The sequence below is a fragment of the Ovis aries genome, chromosome 2 (assembly GCF_016772045.2).
Source record: "Ovis aries strain OAR_USU_Benz2616 breed Rambouillet chromosome 2, ARS-UI_Ramb_v3.0, whole genome shotgun sequence".
NCBI lineage: Eukaryota > Metazoa > Chordata > Mammalia > Artiodactyla > Bovidae > Ovis > Ovis aries.
The window spans coordinates 157,274,090-157,300,951 of record NC_056055.1 but is presented as its reverse complement, the minus strand read 5'-3'; the positions used below and the strand labels follow the sequence as shown (position 1 = coordinate 157,300,951).

General features: G+C 43.2%; 1 protein-coding gene across 16 annotated transcripts in view; it reads left to right on the top strand.

The window, feature by feature from the left end:
- Nucleotides 1-3,983: 3,983 nt before the first annotated feature.
- Nucleotides 3,984-26,862, top strand: part of FMNL2 (formin like 2) — a 328,394-nt gene continuing 305,515 nt past the window's right edge. For all 16 annotated transcript variants that reach the window (XM_042243862.1, XM_060409919.1, XM_060409918.1 and 13 more), the window contains exon 1: nucleotides 3,984-4,569. In XM_042243862.1, coding sequence (XP_042099796.1) covers nucleotides 4,453-4,569 — 117 coding nt within the window. In that variant the 5' untranslated portion in view covers nucleotides 3,984-4,452. The remainder of the gene's footprint in view (nucleotides 4,570-26,862) is intronic.

Sequence of the window (26,862 nt, the reverse complement as noted above, 5' to 3'; positions counted from 1 at the left end):
TGAGTCAACTCTTTGCATGAGGTGGCCAAAGTACTAGAGTTTCAGCTCTAGCATCATTCCTTCCAAAGAAATCCCAGGGCTGATCTCCTTCAGAATGGACTGGTTGGATCTCCTTGCAGTCCAAGGGACTCTCAAGAGTCTTCTCCAACACCACAGTTCAAAAGCATCAATTCTTCGGTGCTCACCCTTCTTCACAGTCCAACTCTCACATTCATACATGACCACAGGAAAAACCATAGCCTTGACTAGATGGACCTTTGATGGCAAAGTAATGTCTCTGCTTTTGAATATGCTATCTAGGTTGGTCATAACTTTTCTTCCAAGGAGTAAATATTTAATTTCATGGCTGCAGTCACCATCTGCAGTGATTTTGGAGCCCCCCAAAATAAAGTCTGACACTGTTTCCACTGTTTCCCCATCTATTTCCCATGAAGTGATGGGACCAGATGCCATGATCTTTGTTTTCTGAATGTTGAACTTTAAGCCAACTTTTTCACTCTCCTCTTTCATTTTCATCAAGAGGCTTTTTAGTTCCTCTTCACTTTCTGCCATAAGGGTGGTGTTATCTGCATATCTGAGGTTATTGATATTTCTCCCAGCAATCTTGGTTCCAGCTTGTGTTTCTTCCAGTCCGGCATTTCTCATGATGTACTCTGCATAGAAGTTAAATAAGCAGGGTGACAATATACAGCCTTGATGTACTCCTTTTCCTATTTGGAGCTAGTCTGTTGGTCCATGTCCAGTTCTAATTGTTGCTTCCTGACCTGCATACAGATTTCTCAAGAGGCAGGTCAGGTGGTCTGGTATTCCCATCTCTTTCAGAATTTTCCATAGTTTATTGTGATCCACACAGTCCAAGGCTTTGGCATAGTCAATAAAGCAGAAATAGATGTTTTTCTGGAACTCTTGCTTTTCGATGATCCAGCGGATGTTGGCAATTTGATCTCTGGTTCCTCTGCCTTTTCTAAAACCCTTTGAGCATCAGGAAGTTCACGGTTCACATATTGCTGAAGCCTGGCGTGGAGAATTTTGAGCGAAACCTTTTATTCCTGGGATAAACTCCACTTGGTGAACCCATACTGGAATTCACCTTTCTCCAGATTGCTTGTTTTTTTGTAAAGACATATTATTTAAGCCATTATCATTTGGATTCTCTTTTATTTGGTGGCAGAAATGTTCAGTCTTAACTGATTCAGGAGGAGAAGGCAGAGTCTTTGTAAGTTAACCTTGAGGATATTTGTATGAAAAATAAATTGGATAAACAATGTTTAAATTTTGTTTAAAATCAACAGCAGTGTCTGGCTCTTAGTAAGTGCTCAATAAACCCTCAAAAATAAATATAGATGGGTATGTGAATCTTGTAGTACTTTTGTGGATGTAATTTGACATGAAGCAATCCTTCTAGCTTTAGCAATCCTAGGGTCCCAGCTACTACCACTTCACAAATTTGATTCAGGGCTATTGATCATCATATTTAGTTCATCACATCACACTTATCTCATTTCTATATAGTTATACACACCAAGAGAATTTTATTAGGATAACACCAGTGCCTTTAAAGAAGCTAAGTGAACTTTGCTATAGGGCACTTCCTTAAGTTAAAAACCTGAGGGGATACCAATGAAACTCAGCCAGTCTTGTAAGGAGTATTTGTTGTGAATGATGGACAAGCTTCTTTGAAAGCAGTGACTCTGTTATAGGGGAATTCCTGATCAAGCCATGCCTGGTATCATTTGCAAATTCCTGGCAGAGAGCAGATAAAGTTTTAATATTTCATTTTCCATGGAAGCTGAATGGATAGTTTTAACAGACTAAGCAACAACTGACAAAAATGCCAATAGTTTCCAACTTTGCAAAATTGTAAATCATAGGTATTAGTGATCAGAAAACGAAATACATATTTTAAAATGACCACTTCGTTTTAATTTTGTAGGGAGGGAGGAAGAGGACTTCAATTAAAGGAATAGAAATGTCTTCTTCCTCTCTATCTACACTGTCCCCTAAACAAACATTTTTCTGCGATTTTGGTAGAAATTCCTACAGAAATTATATAATATAATGAGTGTTTTATTTATTTTTGCACTTAAAAACAGTCATAAATAATAACCAAATAGTAGAGACTGCAGAACTTGAAATGGTACAGAGGTTCTTTTGGTTCCTGGATTTGTACACTTTGTCCCTGGCTCCTCTCAAAGTGTGACATTATGAGAGATTAGATGTGATAAGACTTAGGGGAAAAAAGGTCCTGGTTACTGGCAGAAATATGGCCAGAGGGAGCCATAAATGTAATAAAAAGAGACTTCTCAATTGCAGAAAAGAATCTTAGATTTTCCATCCAGATGGGCAAGCCCCTAGGTGGGCTAATTTTGTGAGTCAATCAGACCCAAAGTGTATGCCTAGAGATTACAAAGAAAATAAATAGATCTGTGGGTCAGAAATGTCTCACTTGGTCTGAATTAACTGCTTTTCTTTCTCACTCATTTTCACTAGTTGGTGTCTGTGTGTCCCTGTTTTTCTTTCTTTGATTGGTAACACATTTACTATTAACTTTGATATAGTATAATTTTAGAAATACAGATTGCATTTATTCGGATTTTAAGTTGAACTTATTTATACTTGCTCCCTTCTTAAAGAAAAAACAACAAAACCAAACTATAAGTGATTTACCGAAGAGACCATACACACACATGATGTATTTGTGTATATCTGCTCCATAGGCTTTTGGTAAAAATTCAGTAGTTATTGAACATCCACTGTGTTCAAGTCATCTTGAAGTTTATAAACCTGAATGAAACATGATTCTTGATGCCTGAGTTTTGGTGTGTTACCTCATTTAGAAGCAGTTGATTTTTAACAAGAGGGTAACAACTCCAGTTTTATATCAGAAGCACCTGGAGGGCTTGTTAAAAATATACCTGTCCCGGCCCTAGCTCTTAGCTTAGGGAAATTCTGATAATAGTCAGGGCCCATCCTGCAGTGCAGTTTTAACAACCTCCCTATGTGAATCTGATACAGGAACCAGGATTAAGAAACACTATTTTAAGCTAAGAAAGGACTAATCACAGGACTGCAGCCACAAGTCAACCAGGTGGGTACCCTTGAAATCTACAAAGGGTAATGTGGCTACACGTTTTCTAAGGCTGTCTCTAATTCCACTGTCTCTGAATGGACAGAATAGTTGTAAGAGCACTCAGGAAGGGCAGGGTTGGGCCCAGTCTTCTCTGTAAAACACCTGGAACAAGAGTGCTATAGAGGAATAAAACAGCTACAGCCAAAGACCATCTCCAGAGCCTTTTCAAATGCTCTGTTCTTATTTCTCATGCAAAGCATAGTTGTGTAAATTTTCTCCTTCATTTGACTGGAAAGTCTTTCTCTAGTTAAGGAACACAGTAACCCATTTGTAATAGCTTTTTGACAGATATTTGTTTTGAATCCTCCTCATCCAAATCCTGGGGTCTGACCAGGACGTATAAAGGTATATATCCATCTGAAAGTTTGTAAATATCCATAAAAGTACATTTGTTTATAAAACATTTCAACTGCACAAAAGAATATGTGAATGTGTAACATACACAGGGAAGAAAGAACAATATAACAAACACCCATGGACCCACATCCCAGTTTATGACGGAGAAAGTTGCCAATACCCATGAGGTCTCCTGTTGAACAGCTCCTGAAATTTAAATCAAAATGCGTGCATTCAATCATTGACTGGTTAATTCATTCACTTGCCAAATGTGCCCGATTGCCTACTAATCAATGTAGGCGATTAGTATCTCTTCCGTTGGAGTGGCGTGGGGGTGGGGGTCAAAAGTGACACTTCCCGAAGGTGCTCAGATTGCCTTTCCTGCAAGCGGCCCTAACTCAGCCGGGCCCTCCAGAGAGGGCGTGGTTTCTGCGTGCAGACACTTTGGGCAGAAACTACTGGTCCCGGCAGTCCGCGGGGCGAGTGGGCGGAGCCGGGCCGGGGGCGGGGGCCGGGCGAGAGGGGCATTGTGTCGGGAGCGCGGAGCTGCATTTGTCTGCTCTAGGTGCTGGTCGAGCCACCGTTGTGATCGCCGGCGTAGAGCTGGAAGTGTCAGCGGCGATCACTGTCCCGGCGGGAGACCAAGTCCGAGCAACCACGCTCCCGTTGGCCGCTATCGCTGGCAGGGGGCGGCGTGCCAGCGGAGCAACATGCAGATAGGCGCCCAGCGCCCTGACGACCCCTCCCGAGGAAAGGAGGCCGGGGCGGCGCTGGGGCGGCGGGGAGCATGAGGCAGGCCGGGGGCGGCTCGGCTCCGAGCGCTGCTAGGGAGCGGCGCGCGCTGCACACTCGCCGGGGGCGCAGCGGAGGGCGGGGAGCCGGGCTGGTTGCGCCAGCGGGCGGGAGCCGGCCGCCGGGAGCTGTTCTGATTTCCGACGCGGACGCAGGGGGCCCGGAGTAGCCCCCTGCCCCGGCGTGCAGCCAACATGGGCAACGCCGGGAGCATGGATTCACAGCAGACCGATTTCAGGGCGCACAACGTGCCTTTGAAGCTGCCGATGCCCGAGCCAGGTGAACTGGAGGAGCGATTTGCCATCGTGCTGGTGAGTGCGCGGCGGCGGCCGGGAGCCGGGCCCCGGGGCCCCAGACCAGGCGGTGCAGCTGACCCCCGCCCTCTCCCCTTCTCCGCGCGCCGGGAGCGAATCCCCGGTCCCAAGGGGGAGGCGCCTGCTTCGCTTATTGTGGCCTCCCTTGGCCTCCTCTCGGTCCTCCTCCGATCTCCCCGCGCCAAGCCTTCTTGGGGTCCCGGAATGGGGCACGGGTCTGGGGGTTGGCTGACTGGCCGGCCCCGAACCCATTGTCTGGCGGGAGAGGCACCTCGCAGCGCGTGTGTCGGGGAGGTGCGGCGTGGGCGTGAAGGGAAGGTGGCGCGGGCTTGGAGGAGGGGGCGGCTGGCCGCTAAGGCTTTTTGTTTAAGAAAAAAACTCCCCTCAAAGCCCGAGTCCTCGAGAACCATCCAGCGGGCGCCCAGCCGGGGCCCTGCGGGGTACGGGGCTGATGGGCGCATGTGGCGGGTTGAGGGCGGCGCGGTGCGCGAAGGCGAACTTGGAGGCGGACGTCTGGCTTGGCAGAGGGGAGCTCCCCCAAAAGGGAAAGAGAAGGAAACCCGCGGCAGTGCGGCGTCCCCGTCCCTAAGCGAGGAGGGGGACATCTGAAACCGGCGCGAGAGAAGCTTCGCCTCGGCGCGTTCCTTTTCGTCTTAAAACAAACCACAAAAATGTGCAGTTTTGCGGGGACGTGTTGCAAGCTGTCCTGACTCTAGGGATCCCTCCCCTCCCCTTACCAAATCTCCGACTCCCTCTCTCGGAATCCCCTTCTCCTAGCTTTCCAGCTTTGTAAATCTGAGACACTTGAAGACTCTCTTCTGCCTTTCCTTGCTGGGTGTAAGTTTCTGGGCCCCTCCCAGCCTGAGCCTGTCAGTGCTGTGAGCTCAGGAGGGTGTGGCGGTCTCCCCCTCGCCCCAGCCGGCGTCTGGACCGCAGTTAGTCCCCAGACTTCGACTTTTAGTGTCTCAGCCTCTCTTAAGGGCTGTTGGGAGGGAAACATAAGATTCGACGCGTTTCTAATACTTGCGCTCGTACAGTTGCCTTTTCCTAGCTAATTACCTGTACATCCTACAATAGTAGGCAGCAAGAGAAACTTGTGCTTAAGGCAATCGAATTTCGCGTCTGCATACGGGGTTTGGGCATGTAACCTCCCAACTTTGGGGATTGACCAGAGTCTGAAGAACACTGGGACGTTTAAAAAGCCTTTCTTCAGGCTCTTGAAAAGGACTGGTTTAATATGGGGACTGTTCTGGATGGCAGATTAGCTTTGTGCTCTTTGGAAGAAGAACCCACGAGCTTTTTCACACCACCTGGAAACTCCGGCGTGGCAGTCTGGAGATAGATGAGGCTGCCTGTCTTGCACTCCGTGGTCTGAGATCTCACACAGCTGCTCCCATTGTTGTGCAGAATGAAACACTCTGAAATGGAACTGCATGGGCTTAATTACTTTTGAAGGCAGCCTGGGTGCAAACTTGACCTGTCTTTCCAGGGACAAACCTTTTTGGTTCAAAATCCTCTTCCTACCAGACTACATGGTTCTTACCTCCTAGCCTTGGGTGTTCTGTCTTTCTGTCCATGCTGTGCTGGGTGGGTGTGCGTGTGCGGGTTGTGTGTTCTGGGGGTGGGTGTGTGTGTGTACACTGTAAGTGGGAGGGCCAGTGACGCAGGCAAACCAGATAATAACAATAATGCAATTAAGTTCTCAACTGGGATAGCATGTTTTGCATGAGCTTTGAGTTACCCTGCTGATTAATGACACATGGTATGAATTACCCTTTAGGAAAATAATGTCCCAGCATTAATATGGTGGATCTGTTACTTTAAATCTAGAAAGCACAAATTTAGTATATAGAAATTCATGTTTCTACATCACAAGTTCTTTGGAGCAGTGGTTACTGTGTAGCTTCTTTTACTCTGTCATACACAAGCACTGGATGCAGTTCCTTTCCTTAACTTTATAATATTTTACGCCTTTCAAAACAAATGAACAACAAAACCAAAAAATACCAGGCTGACCTTTTTCAGGTTAAGACAAAGCTTTTGGGAAAGTATCAGCTTGGGGGCCCTCTTGTTAGGGATGCCCTTGGACCATTGATGTGGTATGCAACTCTCCCTAGTCAGCTCCAACTGCCCTTCAGAATTCTGTATGGGGAGTTAAAAGGAATCCTTTTTATGGGCTGATAGAAGTACGGAGTTCTGGTGACTTCTCTTGTAGTCAATTTTTTTCTAAAGGTGTCCATGTGATGCTCTCAACTGTGCTTTTTCTTCATGAATTACTTAACAAATCAGCTAAAACCATTTAATTCTGGAGATCAAGCTTGAAGGACAAGTTATAGGTTGTAATGTTCAAAGCATGTGTATGGAGGAATTCTCTGCCTTCACACAGTGGGAATCCTTTGGGCATTATTGATACTAGTTTTATTTCCTATATGATAAAGATCATGTAAGTTCTGGGGAGGAAAACAGGATAGTAATACTGTATAAAAAGTATACAAATACCTCATTGTAAACTTGCCTTACAGCAGTGATTGAGCCCTCAGACATGGAAAGTAATTCCTCTCACCCCACCTAGCTCTAGAATATTTAAAGCACTGACGAAGAGTAAGTAAAAATTTGAATAACAGAAGTCCATCTATTTATCAAAAATCTTGAGATAAAACCTACTCAATGACTACCCCTTCATCAGTCCATATAAGCTAAACTGTGTATATCTAGAAAAATACTGGGCATGAATGGAAAGATGAGAGAGTGAAAGATTGCTGAATTAAGATCAGTGAAGGGATAGACTCTAAAAAGTTCTTTTAATAGGAAAATGGAATTTTTGAATAGAGATTTCAGTTACTGAACTTCTGTAGTTAATGACTACAGTAGTAGTAAAAATCGGATCCAAATCCTGAGTTAAAATCCTCCTAAAGAATCTTATCCCTCCCTGAACCTGTGTTCATCATTATTACAATGATAGTTATAAACCTTATATTTAAGGGAAAAGGTTACTGACTCCTTTATACACTTAACTGTTGGCATCCTTGGACCTACCTGTCAGATAGAGCTATAAGGTGATATACCTTTGTGTGTGTACAATGTTTCTGTTACACTCTTCCATGGAAGTGTTTCATACATTATAAATTGAATCATCTGTTTCAGTCTTTGCTCCTTTAAGGTATTTTGTAGATATTTTGCATATTTTATGAGTAATATTGGCTGTGTTTTCGGGTCTCCCACATTTATAATTGTCCAAGTGACTGTTACATTTTTAAAAATTTGTCTAATTGTTGGGAATGCACACACACACAAATACTCCCATGACCTTTATTCTCAGAGATGATGCTCTGAAGGTGATTTTTGGGTGTGGTGAACAATTGATTGTCCAAGAATAACTCTTTGGACATTAGATGCTCCGTATATTGTTCACTGATTTTTGGCTTGTGGTCACTGTTTACAATTTAAAATGTTCAGCCCCTCAATCCCTGTGTCTAGGAGCTGTCCTTTCTGAGTTTCAGAGGAAAAGATAAATTGTAACCCTCCATCCCGGCTGCTATATCTGTGTGATAGCAGATGTCAGGCTGCTCTGCAAGCAGATTCAAAACCACAGATTTGGAAGTGATGGCTTAGGGCTGTAGTATCTTACGTTTAACACCGGGAACTACTTTGGTGTGTGATTAGTTTGAGTCAGTTTCCTTTTTGGTTTTTTTCTTGGCGCTGAGGTTGAGTGTTGTCACCTTACTTAGGAAGAAATGGGAACCCTTTCTGAACATCTACTCTGAGGATGGCCTGTGCTTGCATGTTCTCACTGAATCCTCACAATGACTCCAGCTATAGGCAACATTAAAGAAGAGGAACTAAGACTACTTCAGTTGACTTACTTCAGTTATTAGACACCCAGTCTAGGACACCACTGAGCGACTTCACTTTCACTTTTCACTTTCATGCATTGGAGAAGGAAATGGCAGCCCACTCCAGTGTCCTTGCCTGGAGAATCCCAGGGACGGGGGAGCCTGGTGGATTGCCGTCTATGGGGTCGCACAGAGTCAGACACGACTGAAGCGACTTAGCAGCAGCAGCAGCTAGGATTTTTAACCCAGATTTGAATCTCTACTCCCCGCCTCTCCACCCACCCCCAATATTGTATTATGCTTCCTTGGGCTTACAACTGGTAAGAAAGAACAAGAACAGAAAGGCCTGGAACTAGCAATAAAGCTGTTTAAAAAAAAAAATCTTGACTGTGGTAAGTACAAGTTTCAAAACTATAAAGTTGGCAGAAATGTCTTCGAAGCGACCCAAGTGCGGTGTACTTAATGTTTCTCTTTAGATGTCATTCATTTTGGCATCTTCACTGTGCTATTCTGTCTTCAGGCATGGAGTTAAATATTGATTTGGTCCAAAAGTGTGTACTCTCCATTTTTCCCTTTCAAGGCAGACTTGAACCGCCTTGTTTGGGAAGTCTGGACTTCCCAGATCAGAGGGGAGAAACAGCCTGTCAGTGTGATGCACGCACTCCAAATGTAATGACTTGTGAAAAGGACAAGGAAGGTCAGTTTTAACATTTCAATCTATTTCCCTCTGCAAGATGTTGTTCCTTTTCAACCACTTCCATGGAGAGCCTTTGCCATGAAGTCCACGGAGCAGATGGATGGGTAGGAGTGAAGTTAGGCCATCATCAGAGGCATGCTGATTTATTTTCTCGCTTTTCTCCTGTTGAGAGGGAAAAGGCGAGTGAGAAGGGGGTGGATGGAGTGTTGTTACGACCTATTCCAGGCAGTAACCTCTGAGTTGTTTTATTTTCCAGAGTGGGAATATACGAGTATGGTGGTACTTTCCATCATTATCAGGGTGCATTTCCAATAATTTTCTAATAATCTCAATAAAAACTGAAGGTATATTTGGGTTTCTGTGGTAGGGTTGATCAAAAGCTTTTCTCTGAATTATAAATGCTTGGCTCCATTGGGAGACTGGCAGCTGCGTTAAACTGATGAAACGCCGAGGGGAGAGGGTAAGTTTGCCCTTAAACCCTTCAGTGATAAGAATTACTTGCACGTGTGGCCTTTCATTTAGCAAAGAGCATTGGCCCCAGGAGTGGCAGATGGAGTTTCTAGAGTCATCATCTCCTGCACCAACTTGGGTGAGTGATCTTTCCTGTGATCCTTGGTTTTTCTCCTCTGTAAATGGGAATACCGTTTGACACAACTGTGAGGATAGTTATGAGATTTTTGAAATATAGCTCTTGGAAGTGTAAAATTTCTGAAACATTATATTGTGAGCCATTAGCCAACTTCTCGTTGATGTTTTGTGTAGAGAAGAGTGAGCTGTAGTCTGTGTTGTCTGGAGAGTAGCATTTCCGTGGTGGATGACTGAAAGTCACATAAGTATAAAGAAAAGTGTTGTAATATTTAGAGTTGTCAAAAATTGGAGAAGGAGCTTTCCAATTAGCATTGCTAAGACAGAAGCTATATGAAAAATGCTGATAATTGGAAAGTCTTTCTGAGCCCAGGATCCAGCTAGTGAATGGCCTGCATGGTACCTTTCTTGGGGCAGGTCTGCTAACTGCAGGTGTTGGAAATAGAATTATAGCATCCAAGACTGGGGAAGGGTCTCCAAGGAGGCTCCTCCTGGGCTCAAGGAAGCAAAAAAAGTAGTGTAGGTTCATGCTTGTTTCTGGAAATTCATTCAATTTTATAAAATCTGTGGCCTGGAGAACTTGGTCTTCATGAACTGTGCTCTTTTCATGCTTAGGGTTTGGGGAGTAAGGACAAGGTGAAGTGGGCTCCCTGGTCCTTGTATCTGAGCAAGTAACATAAGAAGTGGCTAACTAACGAGGCACTGAGGCCAGATGGTTGTGTCTCCTTTGCAAGAGAGTGCTAGTTACCTGGACTCTTCTTAGAAAGGCAGTGAATCCCTGTAAAAGCACAGACTGGAATTGCTTAGGAGGGAAGGTGGGTTCCCAGCTATGTGGATGCTTGGCAGCCCCCCATCTTATAAGAGAGGCTCTTCATCTCTAGAGTGGGGACCTTTCCTACTTTCTTCCATTGTAAGAAGTCTATCCATAGACTTTGGGGTTCCTGGTCTCTACAGAGACAGGCTCCTGCATCCTCTTGGTTCTCACCTACCTGAACAGTATGGTGAAATGAAGTGGCTCAGTTGTGTCCGACTCTTTGCGACCCTGTGGACTGTAGCCCACCAGGCTCTTCCCTCCATGGGATTCTCCAGGCAAGAATACTGGAGTGGGTTGCCATTTCCTTCTCCAAAGGATCTTCCCAACCTGAACAGTGTAGGTGGAGGTACCTCATGTCTTGTCTTTCCTTTAAGATGGTGTCTGCTCAGTTTGCAGGGTGATCTTCCCACTCCTTCCCAGTCACCCCATCCTCTTTTCCCTGCCAGCTGCCCTTCCAACACAACACCACAGACTATGCTGTTTCCGGTGGATGCGCTATCATTTGGAAGGGATGTCTGAGGAAGAGCTGGAGGGTCGGAGAGCTGTTTCCTGAACTGTGGGTCAACTGAAGTCCACAAACGTGGACCAGGATGGCTCGAAATTGGAAAACACCAAGTCCCTATTTGGAAGTATGGTGGTATTTGTTGTAGACAGAAGAGTCCTTTCTTTTCATACTCTTAAACTGACCAAGGAAACATGCCCAGTGGCATTGGAGCTCGTGGTGGGCACCTTGTCGCGAACCTTCTATAGTTTCTAGGGCACACCAAAACTGTTTCCCTGGACACATCGTCATCACTCTTGTGCCACCTGGAACTGACTTCAGTGACTCTTGTTTCACATGTAACCTTCATCTACTTTTCTTGTTGGCTGAAGAAGCTTTGTTGCATTGGTAAGCTGCTGTATCCATTGCCCCAGAAACTGAAAGCTTTGAGGTGTCTAGTCCTTGCTGTCTCCAGGTGAACCTCCCTTGACTGACTTCTGTATGGTAGGTGGTGTGCCAGACTTGGTTTATCCTTAAATCGTGTTGGCTTTAGGAAAGGTGTCAAGTCATTCACATTTTGGCCCCATGTCTCGTGCTGGTCAGTACCTCTCTCAGGTCCTGCCTTGAGTTGAGGCTTTACTCAGGAACCTGCCCTCTCTTCCTTGGTGTTTCTTTAGGCTGAATACTTTATTTAAAGTAGGTGACAAAGGGATTGACAAGCCAAAGTGGTGCTTTTCAAACTTGGCTATATAAACCGGGACCCTCAAAAGACAGATGCCCGGGTCCCACCCACAGAGATTCTGATCAGTTCCTCTGGAGTGTGACCTGGGTGTCAGAATTTTAAAGCTCCTTAGATGTGAGTGTGCAGCCGTGGTTGAGAGCCACGTGCCAGAGTAGTTTTTCTCCTCTCCTCCCTGCCCCAGAGACCAAGCATAAGAGTTAAAACCACAGTGAAAATCTAGAGAAATTAGGCAAAGTTGAGGAGGGTTAAAAAAAAAAAAGCTCCTAAAGATACTTGATTCAACTGAAAGCACCAAGATGAGAAATACAGAAGGGATGGGTCAGAGCTTGTTGAATATTAGATTTATTTGACTATGCATTTAAGAAATGGCTGTCAAATAATCATAATGATAATTTGCAGAGAAAGTTCTATACATTCTAGCTTAAGCGTGAACAGTGACCCTGAGGTTTACTACTGGGATAGAGCAATCAATAAATCAGTTGTATTTTTGCATAGCCTCTATTCTCAAGCCTAATTTTTGTTGGTTCAGTGCTTTTTGCTTTGATCTCTGGTTTTACCACTTACAAAGACTTGATGAGCTTGGCTTCCTGGAGTGAAATTCAAATACACTTCTGAAATGTAAACAACGTTCATTTATTAAGACTCCTATAATCAAGGCAAATTGGCATGGTTATATGAGCAATTAGCTTTGAGAATAGAAAGATAAATAGGATGCTAGGTCAAGAATGAGCCGATTGTTCTCAGTGTAAGACTCTAGTTATTCCTTTAATAGTTATAAGCAAATAGACATTCCCCTTATTCTTAATCTTTAGCGTTTGGGGTTACGGGGACAACATACGTGGTTTTCTCAGCTGAAAGGATAGAAACAATTATTGGCTCATTTTTATCTGGAAATATAAATCTTTCTAGCAGATGAAGCTTTCTAGTATTTGGGAGAGGGCAAAAGAAGGCATGGATTTAGATGGGAATATTAAAGAATAACGGAATTTTATTTTGGTGGAGAAGGTAAGATGATTTTAACGGTGGCAAAAAGATTGAAAATAATCTCCTCTGCCTTCAGTGAACAGTGATCTTAGTGTGTGTGTAGGAGGAAGCCTTAGGAAAACCAGGAGAAGCTAGATAGAACATGATTGGACCTGCACCGTGGCACTATTGCTCTATGAATTAATACCACTTAATTTCTTATGTGTGAAAAGTTGGGAAACCTACATGGAAAGGTGATGAATGTGTAAAATATTTCGTAGCTTTGTAGGTCACTTTGAGTTCTTAACCCTTTCAGTCCCCAGTATGTTCAGCCTTCTGCTTCTTCCAGGGAAGCTTTTCCTCTTTAGTGACAGTCTTGCTCAATGAGGATTCTTTCCCCATGGACTTCTGCCTGATGAACCTAGGAAGTCAGTTCAGGCCAGATATCTTCAGACCAGGATGCTATAAACTTGAAACTGGTGATTTTCCAGGTGTGACCCAAGATCATCCTTCTATTGCCCACTAATGAGGCCATCTAGATGTGAACCCTGGCAGACTTAGAACTGTGTGCCTCCTGGGCGTGTGGGACCATTCAGCTTCTCCAGTGTCCTTTCACTGCAGAAGTTTTGAGTCTCAGGGTAGGCTTTTGGAAAGCATTTATTTGGATGAGAAATCTTCAGATCATCTGAGAATTTACCAGGTCTCAGTCTTCATTTAATGGAGTAATTTTTTAACATTAGACAGCTGTATTTTATTTCACCAGTAATTGTCAGAAATTTCATTAACTTTACTATAAATTTCTTTTTGTTGTTCTTCTTTGGGATGGTATCTCCTAATCATCTATTGGCGAGTAATATACAAACAGAAATGGGCCTTTTTCATCAGTGTACAGACTGATAGAGTTTCGCAGAGTGAAAGCAATGCTGTAACCAGCTGGGGTTCAGGAATCAGTTGCAGTCTCCGTGTTTTTCTTCACAGAAGGTTTGACTTGGCTCCTTGCCTCCCCAGCCGCAGTTGCTCACCTGAACTTACTTTCAGGGTAGCCAGACTTACGTGGAAGAAAATAGGCCACAGGATTGTGCCTTGTGGTCTGATTCTAAATGGCTCTAACCGTGAGGTTTCTACCACTTCCTTTGAGAGATTTCTTCAGTTCAATCAGACCTCACCATTAGGAGATATTGACATTACGACATCTTAGGGCTGCTTTCAGTTATATCATCATCGATAACCATAATGGTATTTTTAATTTTTTGCTAGAGTATCTCTGGCTTTCATAATACTGAGAAAAATATATTTTGATTTGTGTTTCTAGAATAAAGCAAGAATATGGGTGGGATTTCCACAGTGACAACAAGCATGTGCCCTTTGTGGTTTCAATACTTGGAATAGGCATTTGCAAACACAGGTTTTGTGTATTCACTTTGAAGCCTAAGTTTCAGCCTTTAGGTTTTTGCCATCAGGATGACTCTTTTGAAATATTAAAAATGTAAGCTTAATGTTCAAATATATTTAAAAATATAAGGTTGTGAATCTCATCTTTTGGTTCAGTTTTCTCATCAGAACCCTGTTATGTTACTTTAGATGCTGATCCAGTTTGAGAAGCTCTTTGGCCACGTTTGTTGTCAGTGGTTTGCCTTCCATCCTCTCCTCTGTAACTTCTGTAGCCCCTGCTCCCCACCCATGCCTGCTTGCTCACTGAAGCCTTCCACAGTCTGGCCTCACAGCTCAGTCAGTAAAACATCTGCCTGCAATGTAAGAGACCCAGGTTCAATTCCTGGGTCGGGAAGATACCCTGGAAGAAGGAAATGGCCACCCACTCCAGGATTCTTGCCTGGAGAACCCCGTGGACAGAGGAGCCTGGCGAGCTACAGTCCTTGGGATTGCAAGAATTGGACACAACTTGGCGACTAAAACCACCACATTCTGGCCAGACTCGTCTTCTCTGCTGTTTCCTTAGTACACCCTGACGTGGACTTTATGCCTGCTCATAGAGCAGGCTTGTACTTTCCCTCTGCTCTGTCTTTCCTTAGGTGATTCTCTTGGGCGTGATGTACTCCCTTTGCTTATTTGCTTCCTTAAAATTATATCTGGCCTTCAAGGTTTTTCTGAAATCCCATCTCTTTCTCGTGTCCTTATGGATCCAGCATCAACTTGGGGGAGGTGGGAAAAACAACTCCTGTCTTTGATCTCTTTATAGTGTGATTTATTTCTTTTACTTACGAGGCCTGGGATTAAGTATCACCTTGTGTGAGATGTGTCTGTAAAATAAGGGGATGCTTTTATGTGTAGCTTTGTAGCTACTCATTACCCTCTTGGCCATCTGTTTGTGTCCCTGTTTTATTTGCGAGCTTGCACTGTGGGCTCCTGGAAGCCAAGGATCACATCTTACAGGTCCTGGCAGTTTCTCCTTGTCCAGCACAGTGCTTGGCCCAGGGAAAGGTCTTAGTAGATAATTACTGACTTGATCAGAGAACCGTGCCTGCTGAAACAGGCCTGGGAATTGAGTAGCTGCTCCAAGAACCTATCTAACTGGCCCTTCTGGGCTGATTGTTAATTGCGCGTAACTTGCTTTTGTGTTGAAATGACACTTTGTCGCCGCTTCTCACTCATCTTGATACTCCCCATAGCACTTGACTGTAGTAGGTGCCCAGACACACTAAGCATTCAGAGATGATAAGTTGGCATCATGCTTTTGCCTGACTCCTTACGGAAAACTGGTGAATTAGAAGAGGCGGAAGGCAGTGGAAGTGATCAAAGGAGGTCCGTGGTTTTTCACTGTTGCGAAGCCAGGTTGGTGTGTCATGATGAGCTGTCATCGAGTGAGTGGTGGAACTGTACTGTGGGGCTTTCCTTAAGCGAATGTCCTTCATAGTATTCCCTTTTTGTTGGGAGTCGGGCAGGTTTCAGTGAGCAGCATTCCTTAGTGTAGCATTTTAGTGCTTTGTTGTTTGTGAAGTGTTTGCAAATAATCGTGATTCTAAGAGTTCTTAATCCATGAGGGCCTGAAGGTATGTGGCTTGAAGTTACCAAAGAAGGTGGAGAGGTTGGTGAGCTCATCCTAGGTCCTCCATCACCAAAACTCCAGGGCCATTCCAGGGTCAAATAAGATGCTGTTTATGTTTTCTGTGCTTTATATGCCTATCTTTAATGCTCTTGGCAGCCCTTGGAGGGAGATATTATCTTCCTTTTACAAATGAGGCTGTGAGGCTCAGAGTGATAAGGTGGCTGCTTCCTAAGGATGGAGGCACGATTTGAATCCAGGCCTGTCTGATGAGAGAACGTGCTCATTTCTACTGTATCACACTATGTATATTTTCAAGTTAGTTATAAGAAGACCCTAAATGTTGGCCTCTTATTTTTCATTCTTCATGTACCCTCTAGACTAAATTCACTCACATAAAAGCTGTCCCTTGAGTGTATGAGTCTTGCATTGATGTAGTGATAGATGTTCTGGGCTCTGAGGGTTGAGAGGCTGATGTATTAATCGCTCAGTCGTGTCCCCACGACTCTTTGTGACTCCACAAACTGTAGCCCTCCAGGCTTTTCTGTCTATGCGATTCTCCAAGCAAGAATACTGGAGTGGATTGCCATTCCCTTCTCTAGAGGATCTTCCCAACCCAGGGATCAAACCCGGGTCTTCCGCATTGCGGGCAGATTCTTTAGCATTTGAGCTACAGGGAAGTCCTGAGGGTTGAGAGGGAAAGCATCATTTCTGTATTTTGAGTGTTCAGAAAGTTTCCTTGGAATAGGAAGTGGAGTGATGCTAGCTTTGTCCCAACCACTGCTAGACTACACTTTTTCTTCTACACTGCAGTTTTGTTCACATGTCACTGCTTAAGAAGGGTGTACACCTTAATTAGTCTGGAAGTATTTATTGAATACTTGCTATGTGCTAGGCAATGTTGTGGGCACTAGAGGAGGTGGAGCTGCATGAGGCCCAACAATTGTCTGCCCTCAAGGAGCTTACATTCCAGCAGTGGGAAGGGGTGGTGGGGGCAGCCAGACGTGAAAGGGTCTGACTCTCTGTGACCCATGGCTGGTAGCCCGCCAGGCTCCTCTGTCCATGCGATTCTCCAGGCAAGAGTACTGGAGTGGGGTGCCATTTCCTTCTCCAGGGGATCTTCCTGACCCAGGGATTGAACCCAGATCTCCTGTATCTCCTGCCTTGGCACAGATACATAAATGGACCTGAATTTCCAATGCTAGGAAGTGTAGTGAGGAGAATCACATAGGTGTTGTGAGGTGGTTTCCTCTCATTTAAGATCCGACTGGTGCATAATTACATGGCGATAGAAATCACAGTGGTAATTGCTTCTGGGGAGAGAGACTGAGGCACACGAAATTCCTAGAGTGATGAACATGTTCTAATCTAGACTGGAGTGTTGGTTTTACAAATGTAACCTGTCAAAAATCATCAGATTGTACACTGTAGATACGAATGTCACAGCATAAAATTGACTTTCATTAAAAAAATAATCTAAGATCTGACTGATGGGGGTCAGGCAGGGATGAGCCCACCAGCAGGTTTAATTAGGGCTTGATTTGTCAAGCCCTAGGGCCAGGAGGGGGTTCCTGGGACCCCGGGGCAGCTAAAGGGAACAGTGAGAGGAGTGTCCTCAGTTTCTGTGGCTTCAGACTTGACGTGTGGGAAAACCTCCAGAAGGCTGGGCCTGGGTCTGCAGAAGGCTGTTCCCTTTGCCATAGTGGAGCTGTTCCTTGTGTTAATAATTGGCTCTGTCGTCACAGCCCTCTGCCACTTGTTGAATTCAATAGATTTTTGAACAAATTGCAGTCTTATCACTGTTCTGGACCCGTGAGACATCCAGCTGGGGAATGGAGTATTTGATTAGTGTAGCAGTGCACTTCTCAGTAAAGGTCCTCTGAAGGTACCCAGTGCTTGGAATGGCCCTTTTTTTCTACTTAAAGCCATGGGTTGAAATGCAGCTTTTTTTTTTTTTTTTTCTTTTTTTAAGCTATTATTTGCTGCTAAGTTTGTTGCTCAGACCTTTCTTTTCTTTTTCTTTCTTTCCTTAAATTTTTTTTTGTACTTTTAAAGAGCATATGACAATTTTACATAGAGATTTGAATCAGAAGTTATAAGTAAGGTAAGTTGGTATAGTGGATTATTTCTGAAGTCCCTTAAGTGGCTCATCAGGGTAGTGTATGCATGATTCTGGATGAACAACCTTAGAAAGTAGTTCTTGGGCGTGTTAAAGTTTGAGACCTCTGAGCTCGATTGAAGGAGAAAAGTCCCTATGCAGATGGTCAGGTTCTTGCTATCCTTTGCCTCTCAGACCTCCAGCAGTGACCGGACAGTGGGTGGGAATGCTATGACATCTTCCTGCGCTAGACTTACTCCGTTCAGTACCCCACTGAACCTTTTAATACATATCAGGGAAGTTGTTTCTTGTGAGGATTTTAAGGCAGCCCTCAAGTTGAATATGTGTTGGATACGTGAACATCTGTAGTAACGATAAAGGTCACTGACCGTGCATGTCTTGGGCTTCCCCGGTGGTTCAGATGGTAAAGAATCTGCCTGCAATGTAGGGGACCCAGGTTTGACCCCTGGGTTGGGAAGATTCCCCTGGAGGAGGGCATGGCAACTCACTCCAGTATTCTTGCCTGGAGAATCCTATGGACAGAGGAGCCTGACGGGCTACATAGTCCACGGGCTCAAGTTAAACGTGGTTGGGTGCATGAACAGCAGGAGTAACAGTGAAGGGCACTGATGGAGCGTTTCTTTAATTTCTTCTGTCGACATGAAAGATGACCCAAGACACCTGAAAGGTAGGGATCGCCCTGTTTCATCTAGGAGAAGCTCAGGATTCCAGAAGTGAAGGACCTTGCCTGAGGACGCACATTTCTAGGAGATTCTGGAGCTGAAAATCAAACTTTGCTAACTCTAAAGCCGTGCTCCTAACATACTGTTTTCTCTCAAGTATGAAAGTATAATACAAATATACATATAAACGTTGTGGTTCAGAGCAAATTGAAAACCCTGTGAGGATAAATTTGGTGACTCTTTAGTCTATAGTAATTTTATTGGTATATGCCCAGAACCAAGCGTAACTATATGTCCTTCAAAAAAGAAAATTGAAGATAAAATAAGAACTGAATGAATAAGCCACTGTCCACTGTTGAAATAGTAAAGGCCAAGTAAGCTTGTGATCAAATTGGCTTTTTTCTAGTAACAGTTGTCCTCTGAAGGCTTTCTGAAGGCTCTCTTTCAGACAACTGTCTCTGAACCTTTGTTTTTTTTACATCTCCCTAGTAAAATGGCTGTGTTGTTACAGCTTGCAGGCGTGGAATAAGCCTTTTGATCACCCCTCAGTGATAACCCACAGTTTTGGACTTCCTTGGGAGGCATTAACCCTATCATCTTGTATTAATCAGCTTGATGTGGGGTTGCTTATTTTTAATAAAACCCATGTCATCCCATTCATTTCATTCAACAAATGTTTTTTAAAAATAACTTTGTCTGTGCTAGGTCGTAGTTGCTGCACATGGGATTTTTAGTTGTGGCATGAGAACTCTTCATTGCAGCATGTGGGATCTAGTTACCTGACCAGGAACTGAATGAACCCAGGCATCTGCATTGGAGCAGAGACTTAGCCGCTGAACCACCAGGGAAGTACCTCAGCAAATGTTTCTTTTTTGGGTATCTGCTCCAAGCTAGGCACTGTTAAAGCTTCGGGAGTTGGTGATAGACAGGGAAGCCTGGTGTGCTGTAGTCCATGGGGTCAAGAGTTAGATACAACTGAGCGACTGAACTGAACTGAGGCACTGTTAAGATGCTGTGACGCAAAGGTGCGTAAAGCATCATCTCTACCTTTGAGGAGTCAATTGGCTAGTGGGAGAGGTAGGCAGAAATGGAAATATGGTGTTTGTAAAGTGTCTATCATGTTTATGTGCTATATATATAGTGGGCTCCGTAGAAGGGTATGTTAAGTGTAAAGTCTGATAAACCGTCACAAGTTAATACATATGGCCTAAAGTTGTAACTCAACCCAGGGACTGAACCCGAGTCTCCTGTATCGGCAGGTGGATTCTTTACCACTGCACCACTTGGAAACCCTGGTACCCTTTTAATCTGCCTTTATTAAAGTGTTCATTTGAGGGAATAGCTGTGGACTCATCAAATGGGACTCCTGTGTATCTCATGGATGACTTTAGTGAATCATTAAATGTGAAGAGCGAGGTCTGGTCCATTGTGTGCGGCCTCTGCTTGGGTATTTTATCCTGACTTTTTTTGTCCTTTCTAGAAGAAAAAGCCTGTTGTTCAGGGCATTGGGTTGTTCCATTTCAGAGCTAATGAAAGTGTTAACATCTTCATAATTGGAGCTGACGAGCACCATGCAGTGTACCGCAGTGTGACCAATAGGCAGCTGGTTCACATGAGAAAATACACTCAAGGTCATGACCATCTGGGCCTTAAAGAAACTGCGGTTGGTGTTTTGTTTGGCTCCAGCTTCAATCTGGGATGGGCGGAGTCATTTGGACTTTATTCTGAATTCCAGTAGTGGCAGAGAAGAAAAAAAGGATTTATGTAACTGGTGTGTAGATGGCCTTCTGCTTGAGATAAGAGCATTGTCCAATAAAAGCTTCGTCCTTGTTTCAAATCAAGAATAGAGTGTCACCTGATTTGACCTTGGAAACAAAGTCGTAAGTCACTACATGCCGCATTCCCCCAGTAACCCCTTGCTCTATATTTTTTTCAGAAGATTCCTTATTTGTTTGATTATCTTATCTACGCAGTAAATCTTGCTGAATCAAAGCTTATGAAACCGGGCCCAGTCCCAAATCAGATCAGTATGCTACCAGCATCCTGAAGTGGGAGCCTAGAATTTTTTGAAGATGCTTTTACACACTTTTTTCTTATTCACTTTACAAGGAGGGAGATTGTTCTTTTTCTTTCCACTGATAAATGTCACTTATGCCCTAAATTTTATGGTGGCATTCTACTTTTTAAAGTTACTGAGATAAGAGAGTATTTGATAGAACTGTCAGACTAGTGTGATAACATGCTCTGTTCCCAGACCCCTGAGGGTTCTTAAGTCTCATGAGCTGAAGCTGTGTGCATGTTTTTTCTTGGTGCCCTATTTCCATATCAAATAGCCTTAGTTTTTGGATTTTAGTAATGAAGGTATGAACCCAATCTGTCAGGCTTATTATGCCCTTTATTGTAGTCCTTAGTCAGCTTAGAATTGCACGAAAGGAAGTAATAAGCCAACTCTAAGAAGGTCCAGATGAAAAGGATTATAACATGGTACAGAAATATTAGCATGCCCGCCCCAGCAGAGTGACTCATTCCTTTTGGAGTATCCATTTTGACAGCTTTTTTGAATCACACACCAATCACAATGTTGGTGTTTTTGGCGGCGTTAGTGTTTTACCGTAACGTTCATGATGGTCACTGCCAAAAGGGAACAAAGAGGAGAATCATAAATGAAACATAATAGCATCACAAACATTTATTTTTTTTCTTGAGCAGAAACAAAATTGGGAATTAGCTGATGTCTTTTCCATCACACCCCCCCCACCCCCACCCCCTGAGAAAACCACCACTTATCCCAAAGAAAATAAGACCCTGGTGGGTCATCCCCTGTCTTTGGCTGGTGCAACTGTGCTTCTTATGCTAGTTTCCACTGAAGAGTTTCACTTCCCAAGCCCTCTCCTCTAGAAATCATTCTTTTAGAGCTTAAGGGTTTTCTCCTGATGTCTTGGTGACTAAGCTTGCTTTGGGCTTGTTCCACCTTGGACTGCGTGTTGTCCCTCTGGGAAGAAACTCCTGTGCACTTCAAAGGAGCAGCGGATACACAGGGTGTACCCAGAAATAAAACTTTGACCCTTTGTCTCTCGTCTTTTCATCTCTCTCTCTTAACAGGCATCCTTTTCTTCTGTGCAAACAGACCCTTATAATTGTTGTCGTCTGTCCTGCTGTTAAATGGTTTGCATCCCTGCTGCAGATATGTGCTGCAGTTTTATGCAGAAGTCTCCTTCCATGCAGTTTAGTGCCGTGCGGTATGTGTGGACTTTCCGGCCTGTGTCCTTCACTGTGGAGCTTCCCATGTGGTTCAGTGGGTGAAGAATCTGCCTGCTATGCCGGAGACCTGGGTTGGATCCCTGGGCTGGGAAGATCCCCTGGAGAAGGAAATGGAAACTCCAGTATTCTTGCCTGGAGAATCCCCATGGACAGAGGAGCCCTGCGGTCTGTAGTCTATAGGATCACAAAGAGTCAGGAACGACTGACTGCACACGCTTCACTATGAGAAATTGTTCTAATGGATATGTTCTTTTTTTTTTTTTTAACTTAACTTTTTATTTTGTATTGAGGTACAGCCAATTAACATGTTGCGATAGTGTCAAGTGAGCAGCAAGGGACTCAGCCATATGGATACGTGTATCTGTTCTCCTCCAGACTTCCCTCCTCTCCAGGCTGCCGTATGACATTGAGCAAAGTTCCCTGTGCTGTGCAGTAGGTCCTTGTTGGTTATGCATTTTAAATACAGCAGTGTGTACATGTCCCTTTCAAACTCTCTGACTCTCCCTTCCTTGCTCCCCGGCCCTGCAACCACAAGTTCATTCCGTAAGTCTGCGAGTCTCTTTCTGTTTTATATGTAAGTTCCTTTGTATCATTTATTTTTAGATTCCATAGATAAGGGGTGTCTTATGGTAACCGTTTCTTTGAATTTTTCACTCCGAATGACCATCTCTGGGTCCATCCATGTTGCTGCAGATGGCATCATTTCATTCTTTTTGATGGCTGAGTACTATTTAATGGAAATGTTCTTAATGAAATAGACCTGACATTAGAGAAGAGTAGGATGAAATACCCGCAGCCCTGTAGAAATACTGTCCAAGCTTCTCTGTCCTCTTCTTCCTTCTCTATTCAGAGGAAACCTATCCTGAATTGTCATGTGTCCTTCCCCTATGGCTCAGTGGTAAAGAATCTGCCTGCAGTGCAGGAGACTCAGGAGATGCGGGTTTGATCTCTGGGTCAGGAAGAGCCTTGGAGGAGGGCATGGGAACCCACTCCAGTATTCTTGCCTGGAGAATCCCATGGACAGAGGGGACTAGCAGGCTACAGTCCATGGGATCACAAAGAGTTGGACACAACTGAGTAAGCATGCACTCCCTATGCACATTTGACAAAAATAAAATTTATAGAAATGGTTTCTTAAGTCATGTGTCCTTTCAGATCTTCATGCATTTGGTTGGAGAAGTATTCACTTTGATGCATGTAGCTCTGGGTCAGTTAGGTTTTGAGTCATATTCATTGGGTTCCATAAATCATTTACTGTTGGTCTTCACTGTTCGTGGATTCTGGCTTTGCAAATTTGCCTATTTGAGCAGTTGTTTATAGTCCCAAAGTCAGTACTTGGGGCACTTTTGTGGTCATTCATGGATCACAGGGTGGTGAAAAATTTGAGTCACCCGATGAGCAGTTTTCCAGCCGAGGTTGAACAGGTGACTGTCTGCTTCTTGTTTCCGCTCTCTGTCAATGAGTGTCCTTTTGTACTTTGTTTAGTGACATTTTTCACATTTTTTGTGCTTTTTGCTGGTGATTTTGCTGTGTAAAATGGCCTCTAAATGGAGTGCTGAAGTGCGGTCTAGTGTTCCTGAGTGCAAGCTGACGGAAACGTGCTTATGGAGAAAGTACGTGTGTTGGATAAGCTCTGTTCAGACGTGACTTAGCTGTTGGGTTGAGTTCAATGGTAATGAATCAACAATATGTATTATAGTAACATTAAACAGAAATGCACATAACAGTTTTATGTATTGATGTGACCAGAGGCTCAGAGAAACCTGACCAGCGGTGGGGTAGGACCTACCGGGGCTTTGGTATTGAATTTCTAAGCCGTCTTTGATTTAGGTGGAGGGATTCTTAATATCCAGCTATTTTTTTTATCACCATTTACAAAGATACTGAATAGTTTTGGAAGAAGGGGAAATTTTGTGCATTCTGTCTTACCCTATTTATTTGCTCAAGTGAGGATTCCCAGGTTGCGGTGGTGGTAAAGAACTCACCTGCCAATGCAGGAAAGGTTAAGAGATGGGAATTCTGTCCTTGGGTTGGGAAGATGCCCTGGAGGAGGGCATGGCAAGCCACTCCAGTATTCTTGCCTGGGAAATCCCATGGACAGAGGAGCCTGGCAGGCTGGAGTTTATGGGGTTGCAAAGAGTCGGACACGACTGAAGCGACTTAGCGTGTGTGTGTGCACACGCACACACACACACACATACACGAAGTGCAATAATAATCTTTACCAGTTTTTGAGGACTTTATAGGGGTCAAGCACTCTGAGTGCTCCACGTGTATTTCTCAGAATAATCCTGTGTTATTTTAATAATTTAATTAGTAAATGGTTGAGTGTGATTTGAACTAGGCCACTCTGACGCCATAGCACATGCTCAGCTACTTTGTACTCTCTTGATGAAGATAGAGGGTGGGGTAGGGGTGAGGGCTAAGTGGGCATGGAGTAGATATCACTTGGAAGGTGCCATCCCTCAATAATAAACTGTGGACTGTGACCCTGAAGCACTGCTTATTGGAATGCCACTACTTGTGTTAATTTCTCATTTTCAGATAGGAGAAACTGCAACCAAAGTGTAATAAAAGGAGTTCTATAAGCTTCCAATAGCATCATCATTCTTCAGATCTGGAGATCTCATTTGCTCCTAGGAAGGTGAATGAACTCCATGAGATTCACTTCTCGTTAAGGTGAATGAGCACAATTGATATCATTTCTTAGAATCAGGGACTTTTTTCTTATTAATGAATGACCTACGTTTTTACCTTCTGAAAGTAAATCTTCATGGCTGAGCTTGAAAGAATTAAGTTTATTCTTTGAATCGTGCTCTTTCTCATTCTTGAATGCAGCTGAAGGTACAATATTTTTCTGTTCATGGCCTAATGTGTACAAGTTGTGTAAATCCAAATAAAAAACAAGTTTCATAAAGTAATACTTTACTAAGTGGATTCTACTCCAGTTTTTTAATACCATTATGTTCTTTTGAAACATGGTTGTCTTATTTTAGATGGAAAAGATCTGTTATATGATAACTAAATTCCAGGAATTGTTTGTAATATAATATTGAGGCAACCTGGTCAGATATCATTTAAATCCCTCAGCTCGATAAAGCCCACACCAAAGAAATTGTTTACTCCTTAGATTTGATCTTCAGACTCTTCCTTAGGTCTTTGATGAGTTGCCAGTGTCTATTCTTTGTGGTTACGCTGAGATTGGAAACATTTGCTTTATAAAATTTTTGACTCCTTAATAAACAGTGAAGGAGAATTAACACTCAAGAGGGTATTGAGAAGAGGGCTTAATTTTAGCAGGTATGTTAATATCTTTGGGTCTGTAGCCTCTTTTTTTCCCCTAGAAGAACATCTGGAAAATACTACACTTACTCAGTAAAAGAAACTTTTTCACTCTGATAACTTGTGATTTATGTCTCCTAGTTTTGCCTATGTGGTAGGAATAGGGATAATGATAACACAGTTGTGCAAAGTTTTGTTTGAAATTTAGCTTGATAGCTTCACTTAATTTTAAATCAGTGAAATGCTTTCACTAAAATAAAAATGAGAAACAAAAGCAACAGGGCAGGCTTTTGGGGTATCTGTGCTAAATTGTTAGTAAGCCATTTCTGAGGCTGTATTTTTGCTTTCTTCCGCATATACTTCTAAACTTTCTGATAACTTTATAGATAATTGTTCTCATTTATTATGTCTGTGTTTCTATTCACATCTGCTCCTCTTCAATAGGAAAATAGATCCCAATGGAAGGTGGTTTGATACTTTGTATCTGCGTGCCTTTACATTTGTAGACCTTTACAGGTAGCACCTTTCTCAACAAATACATCCTGGGTTTGTGTTTCTGATTTAGAGTTTAATTGTGAGGACCAGAGACATAAACCCAGGGATTTTAATCCCACCTTGCCAGCCACATCCCTGAGATCTCCTGCACTTTAACTTTATCATCTGCAAATAGAGATAAATACTGCTCTTACCATCTCAGAGCATCGATGCAGGAAAAATCCTGCAAAGAGCTTTGGTAGAAGGAAGTTCTTTGATGCCTAATAATGTGAAAAGAGGAGTTACACTTGACTGCAAAGTCGTGTTACTGTAACGTTACCAAATAGAACAGCAGTTTATATTCAACATGACTGCTAAACACATTTAAAAGTAATTTTTTCTACTAATGCAAATAATATATTCTCAGGTGGAGGACTGGGAATGCAGTTTAGGAATAAATGTGGACATTTCTAATTCCATTGCCCAGCGATAAGCATTGGTAACTATTTTGGAGTACATATTTCCAGTATGGTTTGTTTTCTTGTGTGCAGCCATATCATGAACACCTTTAATTTGAATTTCTGAGTGCTTGCAAATGTTACAGTGATGGGCATTTCACAGTTGATTTAACTGTTTGTGTCTCCGGATGGTCTGTCTCTTAAACTCCACCTAGATGAATATCCACGTAGCTGAGTCTTGGCACACATTCTAAATCATTTCCTTAGGATGATGTTGGATACAGTTTAAAGAGGCAGTTCAGAGTGTTTAAAACAAAACAGGCATTAGGAGAATTAGATTCGACTTTTAACTTTGCCACTCATTGTGTTTGTAATCTTTAAATCACTTTCTTTCCTTTAAATCTTTAAATCATTTTTCTTTCTTAGTCGCAGGTAAAATGAGTGAACTCCTGAAGGGGATTTTAATTCTGACTGCAGTCATTTGGGATATTTTACAGCTAAGGAAACTAGAACCAAAATGAACTGTAGTGTCTCTTCTAATGAATTTTATGTTTGGTTGTCTCCCCCTTTTTTTTTTTTTTTGGTGATATAGCAGATACTGAGCAGCCTGTGGTGCTTTAAGAGTCATGATCATTGATAATCATTGATGACAATTATTTGTGTCTGAAGCTGAGCCTATTCTGATTTCAGGAAGTCCCTTCATTGACAAAATTTCACTTACTAAGTTATTGCTTAGTTCACCATTGTTTCCTCTCAAAGTCAATCCCGTCTGCTGATGAATGGAGGAATGAAGTGTGGGCAGTCTGTACAGTGGAATACTAGGTGGGTGTATTGTAAAAAGAATTGATGTATTGATCATGCTGCAACATGGATGGACCTAGAAAACACCATGCAGAGTCCAAGAAGCCAGCCACAAAA